At 42.4% G+C, this 15,314-nt stretch overlaps 1 protein-coding gene across 1 annotated transcript in view; it reads right to left on the minus strand.

The window, feature by feature from the left end:
- PPFIA1 (PTPRF interacting protein alpha 1) overlaps positions 1-15,314 on the minus strand; it is a 2,891,353-nt gene that overhangs the window by 1,345,422 nt on the left and 1,530,617 nt on the right. Inside the window, exon 15 of the mRNA XM_044082514.1 lies at positions 7,949-8,099. Coding sequence (XP_043938449.1) covers positions 7,949-8,099 — 151 coding nt within the window. The remainder of the gene's footprint in view (positions 1-7,948; positions 8,100-15,314) is intronic.

Consider the following 15,314-nt stretch of genomic DNA (forward strand, 5'->3'; position numbering starts at 1 on the left):
CCAGCATCTGGCCCTTCGACATGCTAGAGAAAATAAGAAGTTAGGGGTGTAACTGAATAAGAGAGGAGTTAGTAAGGAAGTGGGTACTCCTGGGGGGGGGGGTTCGCTAGTGAGGGACTTTGTATAATACAGAAGTGCTAAACCTGAAAAGAAGATGCTTTTAAGACAAGTGCTGAGCTTTTTTTTATATATATATATATATATATATATATATATATATATATATATATATAGAGAGAGAGAGAGAGACACCGCTATAGACGTATTGCAATATCTAAATGGTCAGTGCTGAAAAACACTGCAACACTAATTACTGAGAAAAATGAATCAGAGCTCAATATAATGACAGTTCAACATGCATTCTACAAAACAAACATGGAGTACGGAAATAAAAAAAAAGAGTTGTTTGGAGGTGGGCTGGCTTGAATTCATATAGATAATATGAGATTAATCCATTTTCCGACATTCTAACCTCTGTATGTAGTAATGCCATGTTCCTGTTAGCAGTATGGGTTCCGACACACATTATGGACCACTGAACACGCAAACAATTCTTTAAAAGTTCATCCCAAATGTCTTTCATGTGTGAATTACTTCACAGCAGAATACTGTGCAGCTCACAGTACAAACAGTCTACAGTTAATATAGCTGCATTTTATGCCCACCGTAACATGTAATTATTCTTCAGGGTTCCAACCATTTGCTTACAGTACTAACATGCCGTACTAGAATACTGTGCAGCTCACAGTACAAACAGTCTACAGTTAATATAGCTGCATTTTATGCCCACCTTGACATGTAATTATTCTTCGGGGTTCCACCCATTTGCTTTCAGTACTAACATGCCGCACTTTCCCTAAGAATGACCGTAGTCTCCCTTACAGTACCCATGTTAGGTACATTCCCATATGAAATAATCTGTATGGTCCCTAACAGTACTTAAATGAGGTATTTTCCAAAAAAGGAGATCTTTGCATCCACTCCTAATACTTATGTGAGGTACTTTAAAAAACAAAGATACTAGTCACCTTTACAGTACCTATTATGAGGTACTTTCCATAAGAAAGTACAGTTGTGTACACTTACCATACATGTTGCAGTCATCAGATTTCGGTTATCCTGCCAGGGTAGACCTCAGCAGTCCCGAATACCAGAGGCTTAGTATTTCTGCATCGGTTGCTGTTGCTTGAGGACTGACGTCAGGTCATCAGTAGTATGAAGTAAGGCAGCCGATGCCATTACATCAGTTTTTCTTGCCTAACCTGTCAGTAACCCCCAAAGTAGGAGGCCAGGTTCTGGTGGAAGAACCCCACCAGTGGAAAATAAATACCAATATGTCCCTTGTATGTAAAGAAAGAGAGTAAAGGGGGATGCAGGAGGGTAACCAGGACTGCAACAGTGAAGATACTCGAACATCTACGTTTATGGTAAGTGGACACAACTGTACTACGTTCTCCATGTTTCACTGTTGCAGTCATCACATTTGGGTAGATTTCCAAAGCTGAGGAAATGGGTGGAGGCAGTCAAGGAAGCTAGTGGCTGGCTAGGATGCCCTGCAAGTCTGCAGAGGCAAACCCTGCCCTGGATTTGGAGAAGAGAGGCATGTGGTAATGCTTGGTAAAAATGTGAACAGATGTCCAGGTGGCAGCCTCAAGGATGTCCCTGGTGGGGACTCCTCTGAGGAAAGCTGCAGATGTGGGGGCTGCTCTGGAGTGTGTCCTGACCCCCTTGGTGGGAGGCTTACCATGCTGTTTGTAACAAAAATGGATGCAGTGTGCTATGCATTTGGAAATGGTTTGCTTGGAGATGGCTTTGCCTTCTGCCCCTGTAGCAAAGCTGGCCAGCAATTGATCAGACTTTCTGTAGCGTTTAGTCCTGTTCAGATAGTATCTGAGCTGTCTGTGCATATCTAAAAAGTGAAGAGTCCTTTCCCCTTTGTTCTGGTGATTATGAAAGAAGGTGGGCAAATGAATGGACTGGTTGAGAGCCACACTGGACACCACCTTGGGCATGAAGGATGGGTTAGTTCTGAGGGATACCTGGTCTGCATGGATGATGATGGATTCCACAGCCATGAGTGCTTGCAGCTCAGAGACTTTTCTGGCTGAAGTGATGGCCAGAAGGAAGGCTGTCTTCCAGGAGATAAATTTTAGCTCTGCCGAAGAAGCTGGTTCAAAAGGAGGCAGGGTGAGCTTTTTCCAAGACAAAGTTAAGGTCCCAAGCTGGTGTTGGTGCCCTTCTGGGGGGCCTCAAGTTGCTAGTCCCTCTGAGGAACTGTTTGATCTAAGGGTATGAGAAAAGGGGCTGCTCAGTGTGAAAATGAGCAGAAATAGCAGAGGCATGAATTTTTATAGATGAGAAAGAGAGGCTACTGTGTAGTAGGTCAGCTAAGTAATCCAGGAGGAGAAGGAGGGAGGGCTGTGCCGTACTGGCCCCCTTAGCCTGGATCCAGGTGCAGAACCTTTTCCATTTATTTGCATAAGACTTTCTGGTGCTAGGGCATCTGGTCTCATAGATAACTTCCAGAACCTGTTTACTGAGGATGGCAGATTGGTTCGGGGTTAGGAAATAAGCCAAGCTGCCAGATTGAGTGTCTGCAATTGGGGATGCATGAATTCCCCTTCCCTCTGGGTTAGGAGGTTTGGAATCTGAGGAAGGTGCCAAAGAGGCAGCAGGGACCGGCTGAACAGCAATGAGTATCAGTGCTGTCGGGGCCAGTCTGGAGCTATAAGAATGGTCCTTAGTTTTTCCTCCCTTATTTTGAGCAGTACCCTGGGGATATGAGGTAGGGGAGGAAAGGCATAGACCGAGAGGTTGACCCAGGGGAAGGATAGGGCATCCTCTTTCCAAGCCATGCAGTGATGCCCCCTGGTGGGGAATTTGCTGAGCTGGTGGTTGGTGTGGGAGGCAAAGAGGTCGTCCTTCAGTGTTCCCCATTTCTGAGTTATTAGGAAGAAGATACTTCTGTTGAGCTGTCACTCACGTGAATCCTAACGGTTTCTGCTTAATTGGTCTGCCAGGGAGTTGACAGAGCCTGGTAGGTATTGTGCTAACAGGTGTAGTTGCATGGAAGAGGCTGTGAGCCAAAGGGTCATGGCCAGCCTTCATAGAGGGTAGGAGTGTGTTCCTCTCTGCTTGCTGATGTACCACATCACAGTGGTGTTGCCTGTTTTGATCAGGAAAACCCCTGGAGAGAGAAGGGGTTTGAAAGCTATCAAGGCATGCTGCACAGCCATCATCTCTTTTTGATTCATGTGCAGGGGGATTTGCTGTGGGCTCCATTAGCCCTGTATGCACCTACCATCCAGGTGTGCACCCCAAGTGTGGTCTGATGAGTCTGTGGTGAGGGTCTGGGCAGCGGGTTGTGGGGAGAAGGGCAGTCCTTGTTGTGGAAGCATGCTGTTGCCCACCAACAAAATCCCTTTCTGAGGCAAGGAATTATAGGAGAGGAGTTTCCAGGTCTTGAGTGTGCTGACACCAAAGGCTCTTTAGGTACCACTGAAGTTTCCACATATGCAGTCTGGCATATGGAATGAGTAGAATGCAGGATGCCGCGATCCAAGGTGGCTAGCCAAGCATCCTTGGAGAGGATGGGTAGCAGCTGCTGGACGGTGAGCATTTGGAATTTTGGGATCGCCAGGAAGGCGTTTAGAATGGAAAGTTCGAGGGTGGGGTGCCAGGTGCCCTCTTTTCTGAGCACCAGAAAAAGTCTGCAGTAGAAACCTTGGCCTATCTGTTCTGCAGGAATGTGCTCTACTGCCCTCAAAAAGAGCAGGGAATGGATTTGCTTTTTGACTCTGCCCACTGATTTGGCGGTAGATCTGGGAACCCTTTTGGGGTTGGAAGGGTGTGGAAGGAGAATTTGTATCCCGGAGACACAATGTTCAGAACCCATTGGTCCTTGGTACTGGTGGCTCAGGTGCTTAAGTGAAAGGAGAGTTTTCTTCCTAGGGGTAAGTGAAGGCGGGCAGAGGGGAGGTCGGGAGGAGGTGGTTTTGAAGTAGAGATAGTCCACTGCTTAGATCTCTGCATTCCCTTGGGCTGCTATCTGGGGGGGGGGGTCTGTTTCCACGGGTCCTAGGCTGGGTCTGTTTACTTGGAGCAGGAAAGTACCAGTGCTTGGAGGGAAAATTTCTGCAGAACGTAGGGGGCTTGACCTGTAAGAAATCTTTAACTGTTTGCATAGATTTTGCTTTTTCTTCCATCTTTTTTAAGACCTCTTCTACCTTAGTTCGTGTAAAACGCAGCCAGGGATATTGCCCGTCCCCCATGGATGCTGCGTTTTTGGCTTTAAAGAGAGTGCAGCTTTTACCTGCATAGTTGTGATTACAGGGACTCTGCATTCTTCCTGTATAGATATGGGCCCTTTAAGGTGTGAGGGGGGTAAAGTTAGCACTGAACCTATCTGCCAGGATGGTGGCAATATCAGTTGTTTTTTAATTTTCGTGCCGTTGTGCTGTAACTCACAGCAGATCTGGGTGTTGCCATCGAGATTCTTGACATAGCTACAGAATGCTTTGTGGTTGTCCTTAGAATTAGTGGCGATTTTGTTTTCGTAGCTAGCTTTGGAGGATCTTATAAGGGATCTCAGCTTCTTACTGAGGCTGACCAAGGAGCTCCTCCACTCATGGGATTTTACTCTCTTTTGTAACAGTTTCTTCCTTCTGTTGTACAGTTTCTTTATGGCAAGGGACCACCAGATTGTCTTCCTTTTTTTGGAGGATAGCATCTTGGTTCTGTTTGGGATAGCACGATCCATGCACATGAGTAAGTGCTTATAGAGTGCATTTGTGTAGGATTCAGCAGTCGTAACTGTATTGTCCATCTGCATGGGTGTCATGAAGTTCACCACTTCTGTTTTAAGAAGCATGAAGTTGGCTTTGGAGAAAATTTTTACCGTGGCTTCCTTGATGGTGGGTGGGGGCAGGATGCAGATATCTAGGGTGATTAGCTTATGGTTGGATCTGACCAACGAGGAGTTGACTTCAAGTGTGGAACACCGGTCACTCGTGTTGGTAATGACTAGGTCTAGGATATGGCTGCCTCTGGTGGAGGTTTGGATAAGTTGATCCAGGGCATTGGAATTTATGAATTCGAGAAAGCGTTGAGCGAAGGAGTTGGTATAGGAGTAGTTTTCCCAGTTAATGGTGGCATAGTTGAAATCGCCCATTATTAGGGTGTGTGGTTGAACCCTAATATTTTCCAGAGTGGAGTTGGAATCCTGGGGCATGGTGGGGGATCTGTAGCAAGCTACAATTTGGATTGTAGTTTTGCCCAGAGTTAGTTGCACTTGGATAACCTCGGATGCATTATGCTGCGCAACTAGCCTGGAGGTGTGGATATCCTTAATGAAGATGGACACACCTCCGCCTTTGGTGTTCTGGTCCAGGTCAGATGGCCGAAAAGTGTAGTACAAGTTATAGCCTGGTAATGCAGGAGTGCTCTCTAGAGCCTTGCACCAGGTCTCAGTTACTGCTGCACAGCTATCCATGTTCTCATATACATATCATATACATATCATACACATATCATACACATATCATATACATATCATATACATATCATATACATATCATACACATATCATATACATATCATACACATCATATACATATCATATACATATCATATACATATCATATACATATCATACACATCATATACATATCATATACATATCATATATACATATCACATACATATCACATACATATCACATACATATCATATACATATCATATACATATCACATACATATCATATACATATCACATACATATCACATACATATCATATACATATCACATACATATCACATACATATCATATACATCTGCAGCAATTGGAGAGACCCCAAAAGTTCCTCACCAAAAGGATAAAGGGACTCCAAAATCTGTCATATGCTGCCAGATTGAAGAAACTCCAGCTCTATTCAGTCGCATACCGTCTGCTCAGAGGTGACATGTGCCTGACATACAAGGCCATGTCCAACCCGGAATTAATGGACATGCTCCACCTCAAAAAATCCAAATCCACCAAAACCACTAGAGCAAGCGACTTAAACCTTAGCACGGATATAAATAGGACGTGCTGGAGGGATAGATTTATCACTCAGAGACTCCCTATGCTGTGGAATAAAATCCCGGTCCATGTGAGGCAGAGCACCTCGCTGACTCTGTTCAAGAGAAATCTAGACCTGTGGATGGGAGATCGTAGGTTTACCCCGGGAATCATCTCTGGGTCACTGCTGGACAGAGGCACAACAAACTAATGGGCACAGTATTTTTTCATATAAGGGGTGGCGTAAGCCACAATAATTTGGGCTAGGCTTATAAATGCCTTAGGGCAGATAGCCTAGTATAAACCTATGAACCTATGAACCTATATCATATACATATCATATACATATATACATATCATATACATATCATATACATAGATGCAAATTAACATTTCACCCACGATTACATGTTTAAGGAGTGCCTCGAGTGACTGCATTTTGAGATTTAAACTTCTAGGACTGAGCAGCATTACCCTCAGTTTTTGCTTGTCTGTTCCTGCTACGGTGGTGAATTTTTCATTTGAACCTTGCCTAAAAAAGGCACTATAGGAGCAGCAAGACCCTTAGCCAGTATCCAGAATCTGAACAGATTTTTCAGCCTTCTTTACAAAGGATAGTTAATACACAGTGTCTAGGCCAAGCCATAAGGGTCAAAGAAACAGATTGTTCAGCCTTCTTTACAAAGGATAGTTAATTCACGGTGTCAAGGCCAAGCCATAACGGTCATACTGAACAGATTTCATCAGCCTTCTTTATAAAGGATAGTCAATACACATACTGATTTCAATACAAAGAGTTTCTATAGGAGGCAGGCCTCTCAGGAAGCAATGACAAAGCATATTTATGTTATCTCCAAATATGTCCCTTCTGATAAGGCACAGCTAGCATATTTAAAAAGCATTACACATTATTGGCGTACTACTGATACAGATTCCATCTCAAATGTTACTGCTAATACTAGTTCGAAAATCTGTTACAGAAATTCCCTCAGCTCAGCAGAGTGGTTGTCCATTCTGGCTCCAATCACATACACAAACCACCTAAACCCAATGGAGAGGGCTGTCCATTCCAAGCAGTTTCTAGCACCAGTAAATGAACCTGGGAAATATGAACATGGTTAAGAGATACTCACTTTGTAAATACATAGATGCAAATTAACATTTCACCCACGATTACATGTTTATGGCTGTAGAGCTACACGGTTGGTACATTAAAGCTCTGGTGTACTTTATTCTTTCTATTTGCATTATATTATGCACCTTCCTGAAAAGTTTGGGTAAGAATACCGAATTACACTCAGGATATTAAACACACTAATGTTACAGTTGTGTAGCAACTTATTTTAGTCAGGTTCATGACAGAAATTCTGATGAATCAAAATGCATGTATGTACTATTACCTTAATAGGGGCTTGTACCTTAACATATCAAATATGTTAATTAAAAAAGAAGGTGGGTTTATATTTACATATTACATACTTCAACTAAACAGTGCTAACGATCTGAACATGAAGTTATTTATTATAAATCTGGATGACGATGGATGGATGGTTTGCATATTTGAGCTTTCTTACACCTAATGTCCTTGAGTTTTAGACTTGTACATATTTATTATGCCTGTTACATGCCCGGCTACATTTTATCTGAAGTAACCTCTTCTTATTCTGTGCTTCTCATAAGCTGACATTTCTAAGTTCAGTTCACACTTGCAGCAGACAGTAATAAACCATTGATTGTGACTAAGAGATGACATGCTTTTACAGCGATTTTTGTGCTCTGCTTTTACTCATTTCCAGAACTTACTAATGAAACATTTAAACCCATCACTTTGGGTTGGATTCTGGTGCCTTCAAGTCACATTTAATGCAGTACAAAATCAGATACTAACTTTTGATGGTTCATCTCGCAAAGCGACTAATCGGCCTTTCATGGGGCGGCGCAACACTGCAGAACCACTGTAGTGATCCATGTGACGATCCATCCCCGCTGGAGCTGTCATGGAATACCTGAAGTCTGGTGCATTGTGCAGATGTGATCGACTACAAGGGAAAAACAAAAAAGTTAAATATGCACATACTGCAAAACATTTTTCCAAGATATCAGTTACTTCACTAGTTTATAAAAACTATGCAGGATCCTGAGAGTACTAAACTTACACAGAAAAAGAATTGACATAGAGAGAAATGCAGAGTTTGATTAAGCTGCCCAATGTTGTTGGCTGATATAACTTTACAAGATCCAAAGGTCCTTACTTCCTTACTTCATGTCTTCCTCCATGCCCATTTATAAATACTCCCTGGTACATGCCCATTTATAAATACTCCCTGCTATCTATAAAAACAAATCCAACATTAGTACTTCTCACTTTCTACTATTCATGCTGACAAACAAGTATTTTCTTCTTGGTAATTTCATCACCACATTTAGGTGCTGGCCCTTTTCACGTCTCACTCTAAACAATGTCTTCTGTTATACAGCTTCATAGCTTCATACACACTTACTAGGCTGATGACCCTAAAGGTCTTTTTTTAAACCCAGGCATGCTTCCCAAATACATCTGACAGTTTGTCATTGGTAAAGCTTGACTGGGTATGGATGAACAAGCATTTACAAACTTCCTCTTTCTAAAAGAAACATAGTCAGATCAGGGGCACATTTACAGTGCATTTGAATAAGTACAGGAAGGAACTTTCAAATTAGGGGTAGTCTATGAGACACATACTTGTCCCTCTGACATGTCTTATTTATGCTGCAGATGAGGTTTAGGTTCACAGATCGCGTGTTTCTAAGGCCATTTACTCTGAGGCTATGCAACAGGTCCATAAGGGTTAGATCACAAGATTCTTTGAAGTCCAGGCATAGCCAGTCTCTCAGCAGTCTGCAGGATAAGGCTTTAAGGTGATGTGCATACTGAACTTTGTCTTCAGTATGCATTCTTTTTGTGGGGAACCTGTGTGGCTGCAGTACATCAGTGCTGCGTAAAGGATTCTTCCATGTTTTTGATGCACTGCACATGCATATGGGACTTGTGTTCCCATGCTTCTGCAGTATATCAGTGCTGCGTAAAGGATTCTTCCATGTTTTTGATGCACTGCACATGCATGTGGGACTTGCGTTCCCATGCTTCTGCAGTATATCAGTGCTGCGTAAAGGATTCTTCCATGTTTTCGATGCACTGCACATGCATGTGGGACTTGCGTTCCCATGCTTCTGCAGTACATCAGTGCTGCGTAAAGGATTCTTCCATGTTTTCGACGCACTGCACATGCATATGGGACTTGCATTCCCATGCTTCTGCAGTATATCAGTGCTGCGTAAAGGATTCTTCCATGTTTTTGATGCACTGCACATGCATGTGGGACTTGCGTTCCCATGCTTCTGCAGTATATCAGTGCTGCGTAAAGGATCCTTCCATGTTTTTGATGCACTGCACATGCATATGGGACTTGCGTTCCCATGCTTCTGCAGTACATCAGTGCTGCGTAAAGGATCCTTCCATGTTTTTGATGCACTGCACATGCATATGGGACTTGCGTTCCCATGCTTCTGCAGTACATCAGTGCTGCGTAAAGGATTCTTCCATGTTTTTGATGCACTGCACATGCATATGGGACTTGCGTTCCCATGCTTCTGCAGTATATCAGTGCTGCGTAAAGGATTCTTCCATGTTTTTGATGCACTGCACATGCATATGGGACTTGTGTTCCCATGCTTCTGCAGTACATCAGTGCTGCGTAAAGGATTCTAACATGTTTTCGATGCACTGCACATGCATGTGGGACTTGCGTTCCCATGCTTCTGCAGTATATCAGTGCTGCGTAAAGGATCCTTCCATGTTTTTGATGCACTGCACATGCATATGGGACTTGCGTTCCCATGCTTCTGCAGTATATCAGTGCTGCGTAAAGGATCCTTCCATGTTTTTGATGCACTGCACATGCATATGGGACTTGTGTTCCCATGCTTCTGCAGTACATCAGTGCTGCGTAAAGGATCCTTCCATGTTTTTGATGCACTGCACATGCATATGGGACTTGCGTTCCCATGCTTCTGCAGTACATCAGTGCTGCGTAAAGGATTCTTCCATGTTTTTGATGCACTGCACATGCATGTGGGACTTGCGTTCCCATGCTTCTGCAGTACATCAGTGCTGCGTAAAGGATTCTTCCATGTTTTTGATGCACTGCACATGCATGTGGGACTTGCGTTCCCATGCTTCTGCAGTATATCAGTGCAGCGTAAAGGATTCTTCCATGTTTTCGATGCACTGCACATGCATGTGGGACTTGCGTTCCCATGCTTCTGCAGTACATCAGTGCTGCGTAAAGGATTCTTCCATGTTTTTGATGCACTGCACATGCATATGGGACTTGCGTTCCCATGCTTCTGCAGTATATCAGTGCAGCGTAAAGGATTCTTCCATGTTTTTGATGCACTGCACATGCATATGGGACTTGTGTTCCCATGCTTCTGCAGTATATCAGTGCAGCGTAAAGGATTCTTCCATGTTTTTGATGCACTGCACATGCATATGGGACTTGCGTTCCCATGCTTCTGCAGTATATCAGTGCTGCGTAAAGGATTCTTCCATGTTTTTGATGCACTGCACATGCATATGGGACTTGTGTTCCCATGCTTCTGCAGTATATCAGTGCTGCGTAAAGGATTCTTCCATGTTTTCGATGCACTGCACATGCATGTGGGACTTGCGTTCCCATGCTTCTGCAGTATATCAGTGCTGGGTAAAGGATTCTTCCATGTTTTCGATGCACTGCACATGCATGTGGGACTTGCGTTCCCATGCTTCTGCAGTATATCAGTGCTGCGTAAAGGAAGCAATGGAGAAAGAAAGAACAAAAGGCCCCAGGCACCTAACCCTGGGGAACTCTGCAACTGACTGGCCTTTTTTAGGTAAGAATCACCTCGCACGTTTTGAGTCCTACTTGTGACCCAGCTGCCTATCCAGTGGGTGACAGACGGATTTATAATTTATTTTGTGAGCTTGTCTACAAAGCCCAGGAGGGGTAGTGTATTGAATGATTTGATCAAGTCGATGTAAGCAGCATGCACCATTATGCCCTTGTCCACTGCTTTGATGACCTTCTTGAAGTCGTCCACCAAGATGAGCAAGCTTGACTTGCCCTTGATGAAATCAAACTGGATTGGGATCCAATGTCTTTTTTTTTTCAATGGGATCCAATGTCTGATGGTTTCCTAGGTCATTATTGATCATGCTCATGACTGTTCTTTCCATGGCCTTGCACATGGGACTAGTCAGGCTTATAGTCTGGTTATTTCCTGGGTTACTGAACTGCCTACCTTTTAGCAGAGGGCGGCCTTGCACATGGGACTAGTCAGGCTTATGGGCAGGTTATTTCCTGGGTTACTGAATTACCTACCTTTTAGCAGAGGGATAATAGCTGCAGTCCTCCATTTGCTTTCCATCAAGCCTGATTGAAGGCTACGATTGAATAATGCTTCTAGTGGCCCCGATGGATCAAATTTCATGCTATTAAGGTGGCATCTTGGAATTTTATCAGGTCCCATCACATCAATGTTTTGACTTTGTAGAGTGCTTTCAGGACCCCTTTCTTATTGATAGTTGGGGAAGCAAAATAGTATTTCTTGAGAGGTGTCTGGGGTAGAAAGTGGGTAAACTTGGACAAAAATGTATTATGATTTACTATATCATCCAGCGCAGTCTCCATTTACACACAGGTCATTACATTTGAAGTTTTCGACGTAGCTGAATAATGTCTTTTGGTTATCTTTAGCTTGGCAGGCTACTTTTACCTCACATTTGACATTGGTAGACTAAATTATTCCCCGGAGTTATTTAGTTTGAAGAGGGAGTTCTTACCTTACTGGGCACTGCAATTTCTATTTTTGGCCATGAGTTTTTTTTCCATTTATTATAAAACCTATTGATGATTCCACCAAATAGCTTGTTTTTAGAGTTTGTCATCTGCTTATTTTGAGTTGGTACTTCTGCCTCTATGCAGCTGTGCAAACGACTTTGAAGAGTTTTTGTGAAAGAGTCCACAGAGGCAGTGGTGTTCCCAGGCTTTGAAAGGAGGTTTGAAATTTTGCAAATATGTCACTTAAAAGTAGGAAGTTTGCCTTGAAATAATTCTTAAAAGTTCCAAGGTTACCTGGTGTCCCAGGTTATATCTTTATTTCAAAGGATACAGCTTTATGGTCTTTACATTGACCTGACCAGTGAGTATGTTACCTTGGGGTGCAAGGTTTGCCCATGTTTTTTCTTTTCCCCTCCACTCTCCTTCACAGTACCAGCCTGCACCCTGGTGCCTGTCCACGCCAGGTCTACCAGCTGTTTCTTTTGCATCCCCCCAAACTTTAAACCTGTATTGCTGGGACCAGACACAGAACTATGCATCAAGGGGCTCAGCACATCTGTGCATCCATTCAAAGGGGTGTTTTTTACTTTTTTTTTTTTTTTTTTTTACTAATTCTCCCCTCCCTTGCAGGCCTAATGGTATGCCGGGGGGGGGCATGCAATGGGGACATGCAACATAACAGCCTCACCTTGACAGCACCACAGCCATGTCTCCACCACACACATGTCTGCCAGTGTGCCTTCTCCAGCCTCCACCTGGGACTGACACAGCACATGCCCAGAGATTCGCCCATCCCAGGATGGTAATGTCCAACCCTCCCTGCTGCTTCCATTAATTACCAGTCACTAATCAAACCCAGGTCATTGGAGTCATAGTCAGGGCTTTATTTTTTTATGTCACTGGAACAGCTAACATCTACCTATATTGCTGAGGACTACGTTAATTATGATGTAGCCCCTAGTGGGCTTACAAACTAATTGGTCTATGGCATTCGTGCTGCCAAAGTCCAGGAATATTTGTGAATGCAAGTCTGAGGTCTTGTACAATTCCCAGTTTATAGTGAGGTTGTTGAAGCCTCTTTGCATGCAACAAAATCTAGAAGGTTTAGAATCTTTACATGGAAGTGTTTAAACAGGTGTTTTTATACTCCAAGTAGACTATGGAGGAATTTTCAACAGGTAGACAGCAATTGCTGGAGGTGTGATGGGAAAAAGAGGGGTATCTGGGAACATGTTTTTGGGAATAAAATGAGATGACAGACTTTATAAATTCCCTACAGGATACTCTGTCAGTAATGTTAGAGGAGCAAATTATTTTAACTAAGAAAATGTTATTCTTTTGAGCTGGGATAAAGAAACTGAACTGCCTAGGCCAGTAAGTTTAATGCTGTTGGTAAAAAAAAAACAAACAAACTAGAAAATGGAAGTCAAAAACAAAACCAACTGGAATGGAATTGTTGACTGTTGGAGAAAAGATACAAGAACTGGAGCTGCGAGTTTTACAAAAGGGAAGGAATAAACTAAATAGAAATAAACAATCTGTGTGAAAAAATACACAGAATAATGTCCAAGAGGGGTGATATTTCAGGCAAGACATGACTTGAGCAACTGTTAAGACAAACTCATATTTGTAAAAGGTGTACAAAGGAAAAAGTTGTAATGGTTTGTTTAAACAATAACCGACGAGGTGCTGTGGTATATTGAAGATTTACCCACGGTTGGCATGGTTTAATCACGAGGGCGAAGCCCAAGTGATTAAATAAAGCTAACCATGGGTAAATTTCAATATACCACAACCACAGAGTCAGTTATTGCTATTATACAATGGCATTACTTAAGAAAAAAAAATACTTACTTTTCTTAAATAATGTCTTTCTATAACAGCGCATTACTGTTCTGCTGGTGGTGGTATACTGCTTCCTTGTGTTGATATACTCCGCACGCATATGGGACTTGGGCTCCTACACATACCGAGTAAATCAATGGTTTACACGGAAGCAACTGAGAAAAAAAAGTCTCAGTTGATTCGTTTTTTTTTTTTTTTTTTTTTTTTAATTTATTAACAACAACAACAAAAAAGGTTTTGTACACTATACCAATGGAAAAAAGTTTGGGCGACCGGACCCTTTTCTGTTGGTATATTGTGGGATTTAAAACGGGCATGCTGGCCAATCAGCGTGTACGTTTTGGAATATTAATAGGGGGTAATTGATTCCTCTTTTACAACTGAAAAGCACAAAGGCTACAAATACAGAAACATTTCATTTTTAACATCCCCTCACATATAAACTCAAACATGCAGACATTCCCCTTTTCTGCAAGAACATTGAAAAGAAAATGCATCATTTACAATTGTGTCTCAATCACACAAAACCCCAACCCTACTTTTCACCGGAACAAAATTTCCAGTATTGAGCACAGTGCTTCCCCCAATGCGAGAATCCCTGGGATGGGGGTACATAGAGCAAATGTCATTCTTTTATTATAGTAACTGTTATACTCAACTCTTAACCCAAAAAACTTGACTTGCATCTCTGTTACCTCTCACTTTTAACTGACTCCCCCCAGTTTCTTCTTTCCTCTCTCCATGTAAATGGTCTTCCCTTTTTCATCCCTTTACTGCTTTTCGATATGCACCCCTTTCCCTTCACCTACTTGCCTTTCCTGTGGCAATGACAGAAGGATCACTTCTTAATTAATGCCGGTCATTCCTTAGGAAATGGGGGATAATAACTATTTTTACTAGAATTGCTTTATTATTATTATTATTATTATTACTATTATTACTGACATTTGTTGTCCAGGTTAGTCCAACTGAGCTGATTGCCTGTTTTTAGTGGAGGCCCGGGGAGATTTGCTCCCCAGTCAACAATTAAACAAAGTGCAGTACAATAAATCAAAAACGGATTGTGGTTAACAATTTAAAATATTAAGGCATAGTCATTAGTGAGAACACAGTTATAAGGTTGTAGCTACACAGCACCATAACAAAGGAATGTCAGATAACAATAAGCACTCGATATTTATGGTAACTAAAGAGTTTAGACACAAACAAATCAGAAGTACAATGTCTAAGTAGGTGGTATAAGCTATTTACAAATCACTTACTACAGTTAAAGTTGTTGAAATACGATGATAGAAAAAAAAGAAATAACTCTTCAAATGACTACAATTCCCCCTTTTCCTACAAACAGCTGGTTCTTATTTAAGGGAACACTAAAAATCTGTCCTCTGACATCCCCTACAGGGGCTGAACCCTTAGCAAGGCATGCATCCTAATAACTGACCCTATGTCAGCAGCCCTAGATGCTACACTTACAGTAACAAAGCCATATGTTATGATGTTTATTAACCTGAACAAGATGGGTAAAACCTTTGAGTTTTGCCTTTTGAGAAC

The sequence above is a fragment of the Protopterus annectens genome, chromosome 9.part0, assembly GCF_019279795.1.
Source record: "Protopterus annectens isolate FY-2018-M chromosome 9.part0, PAN1.0, whole genome shotgun sequence".
NCBI classification, from domain to species: domain Eukaryota; kingdom Metazoa; phylum Chordata; order Ceratodontiformes; family Protopteridae; genus Protopterus; species Protopterus annectens.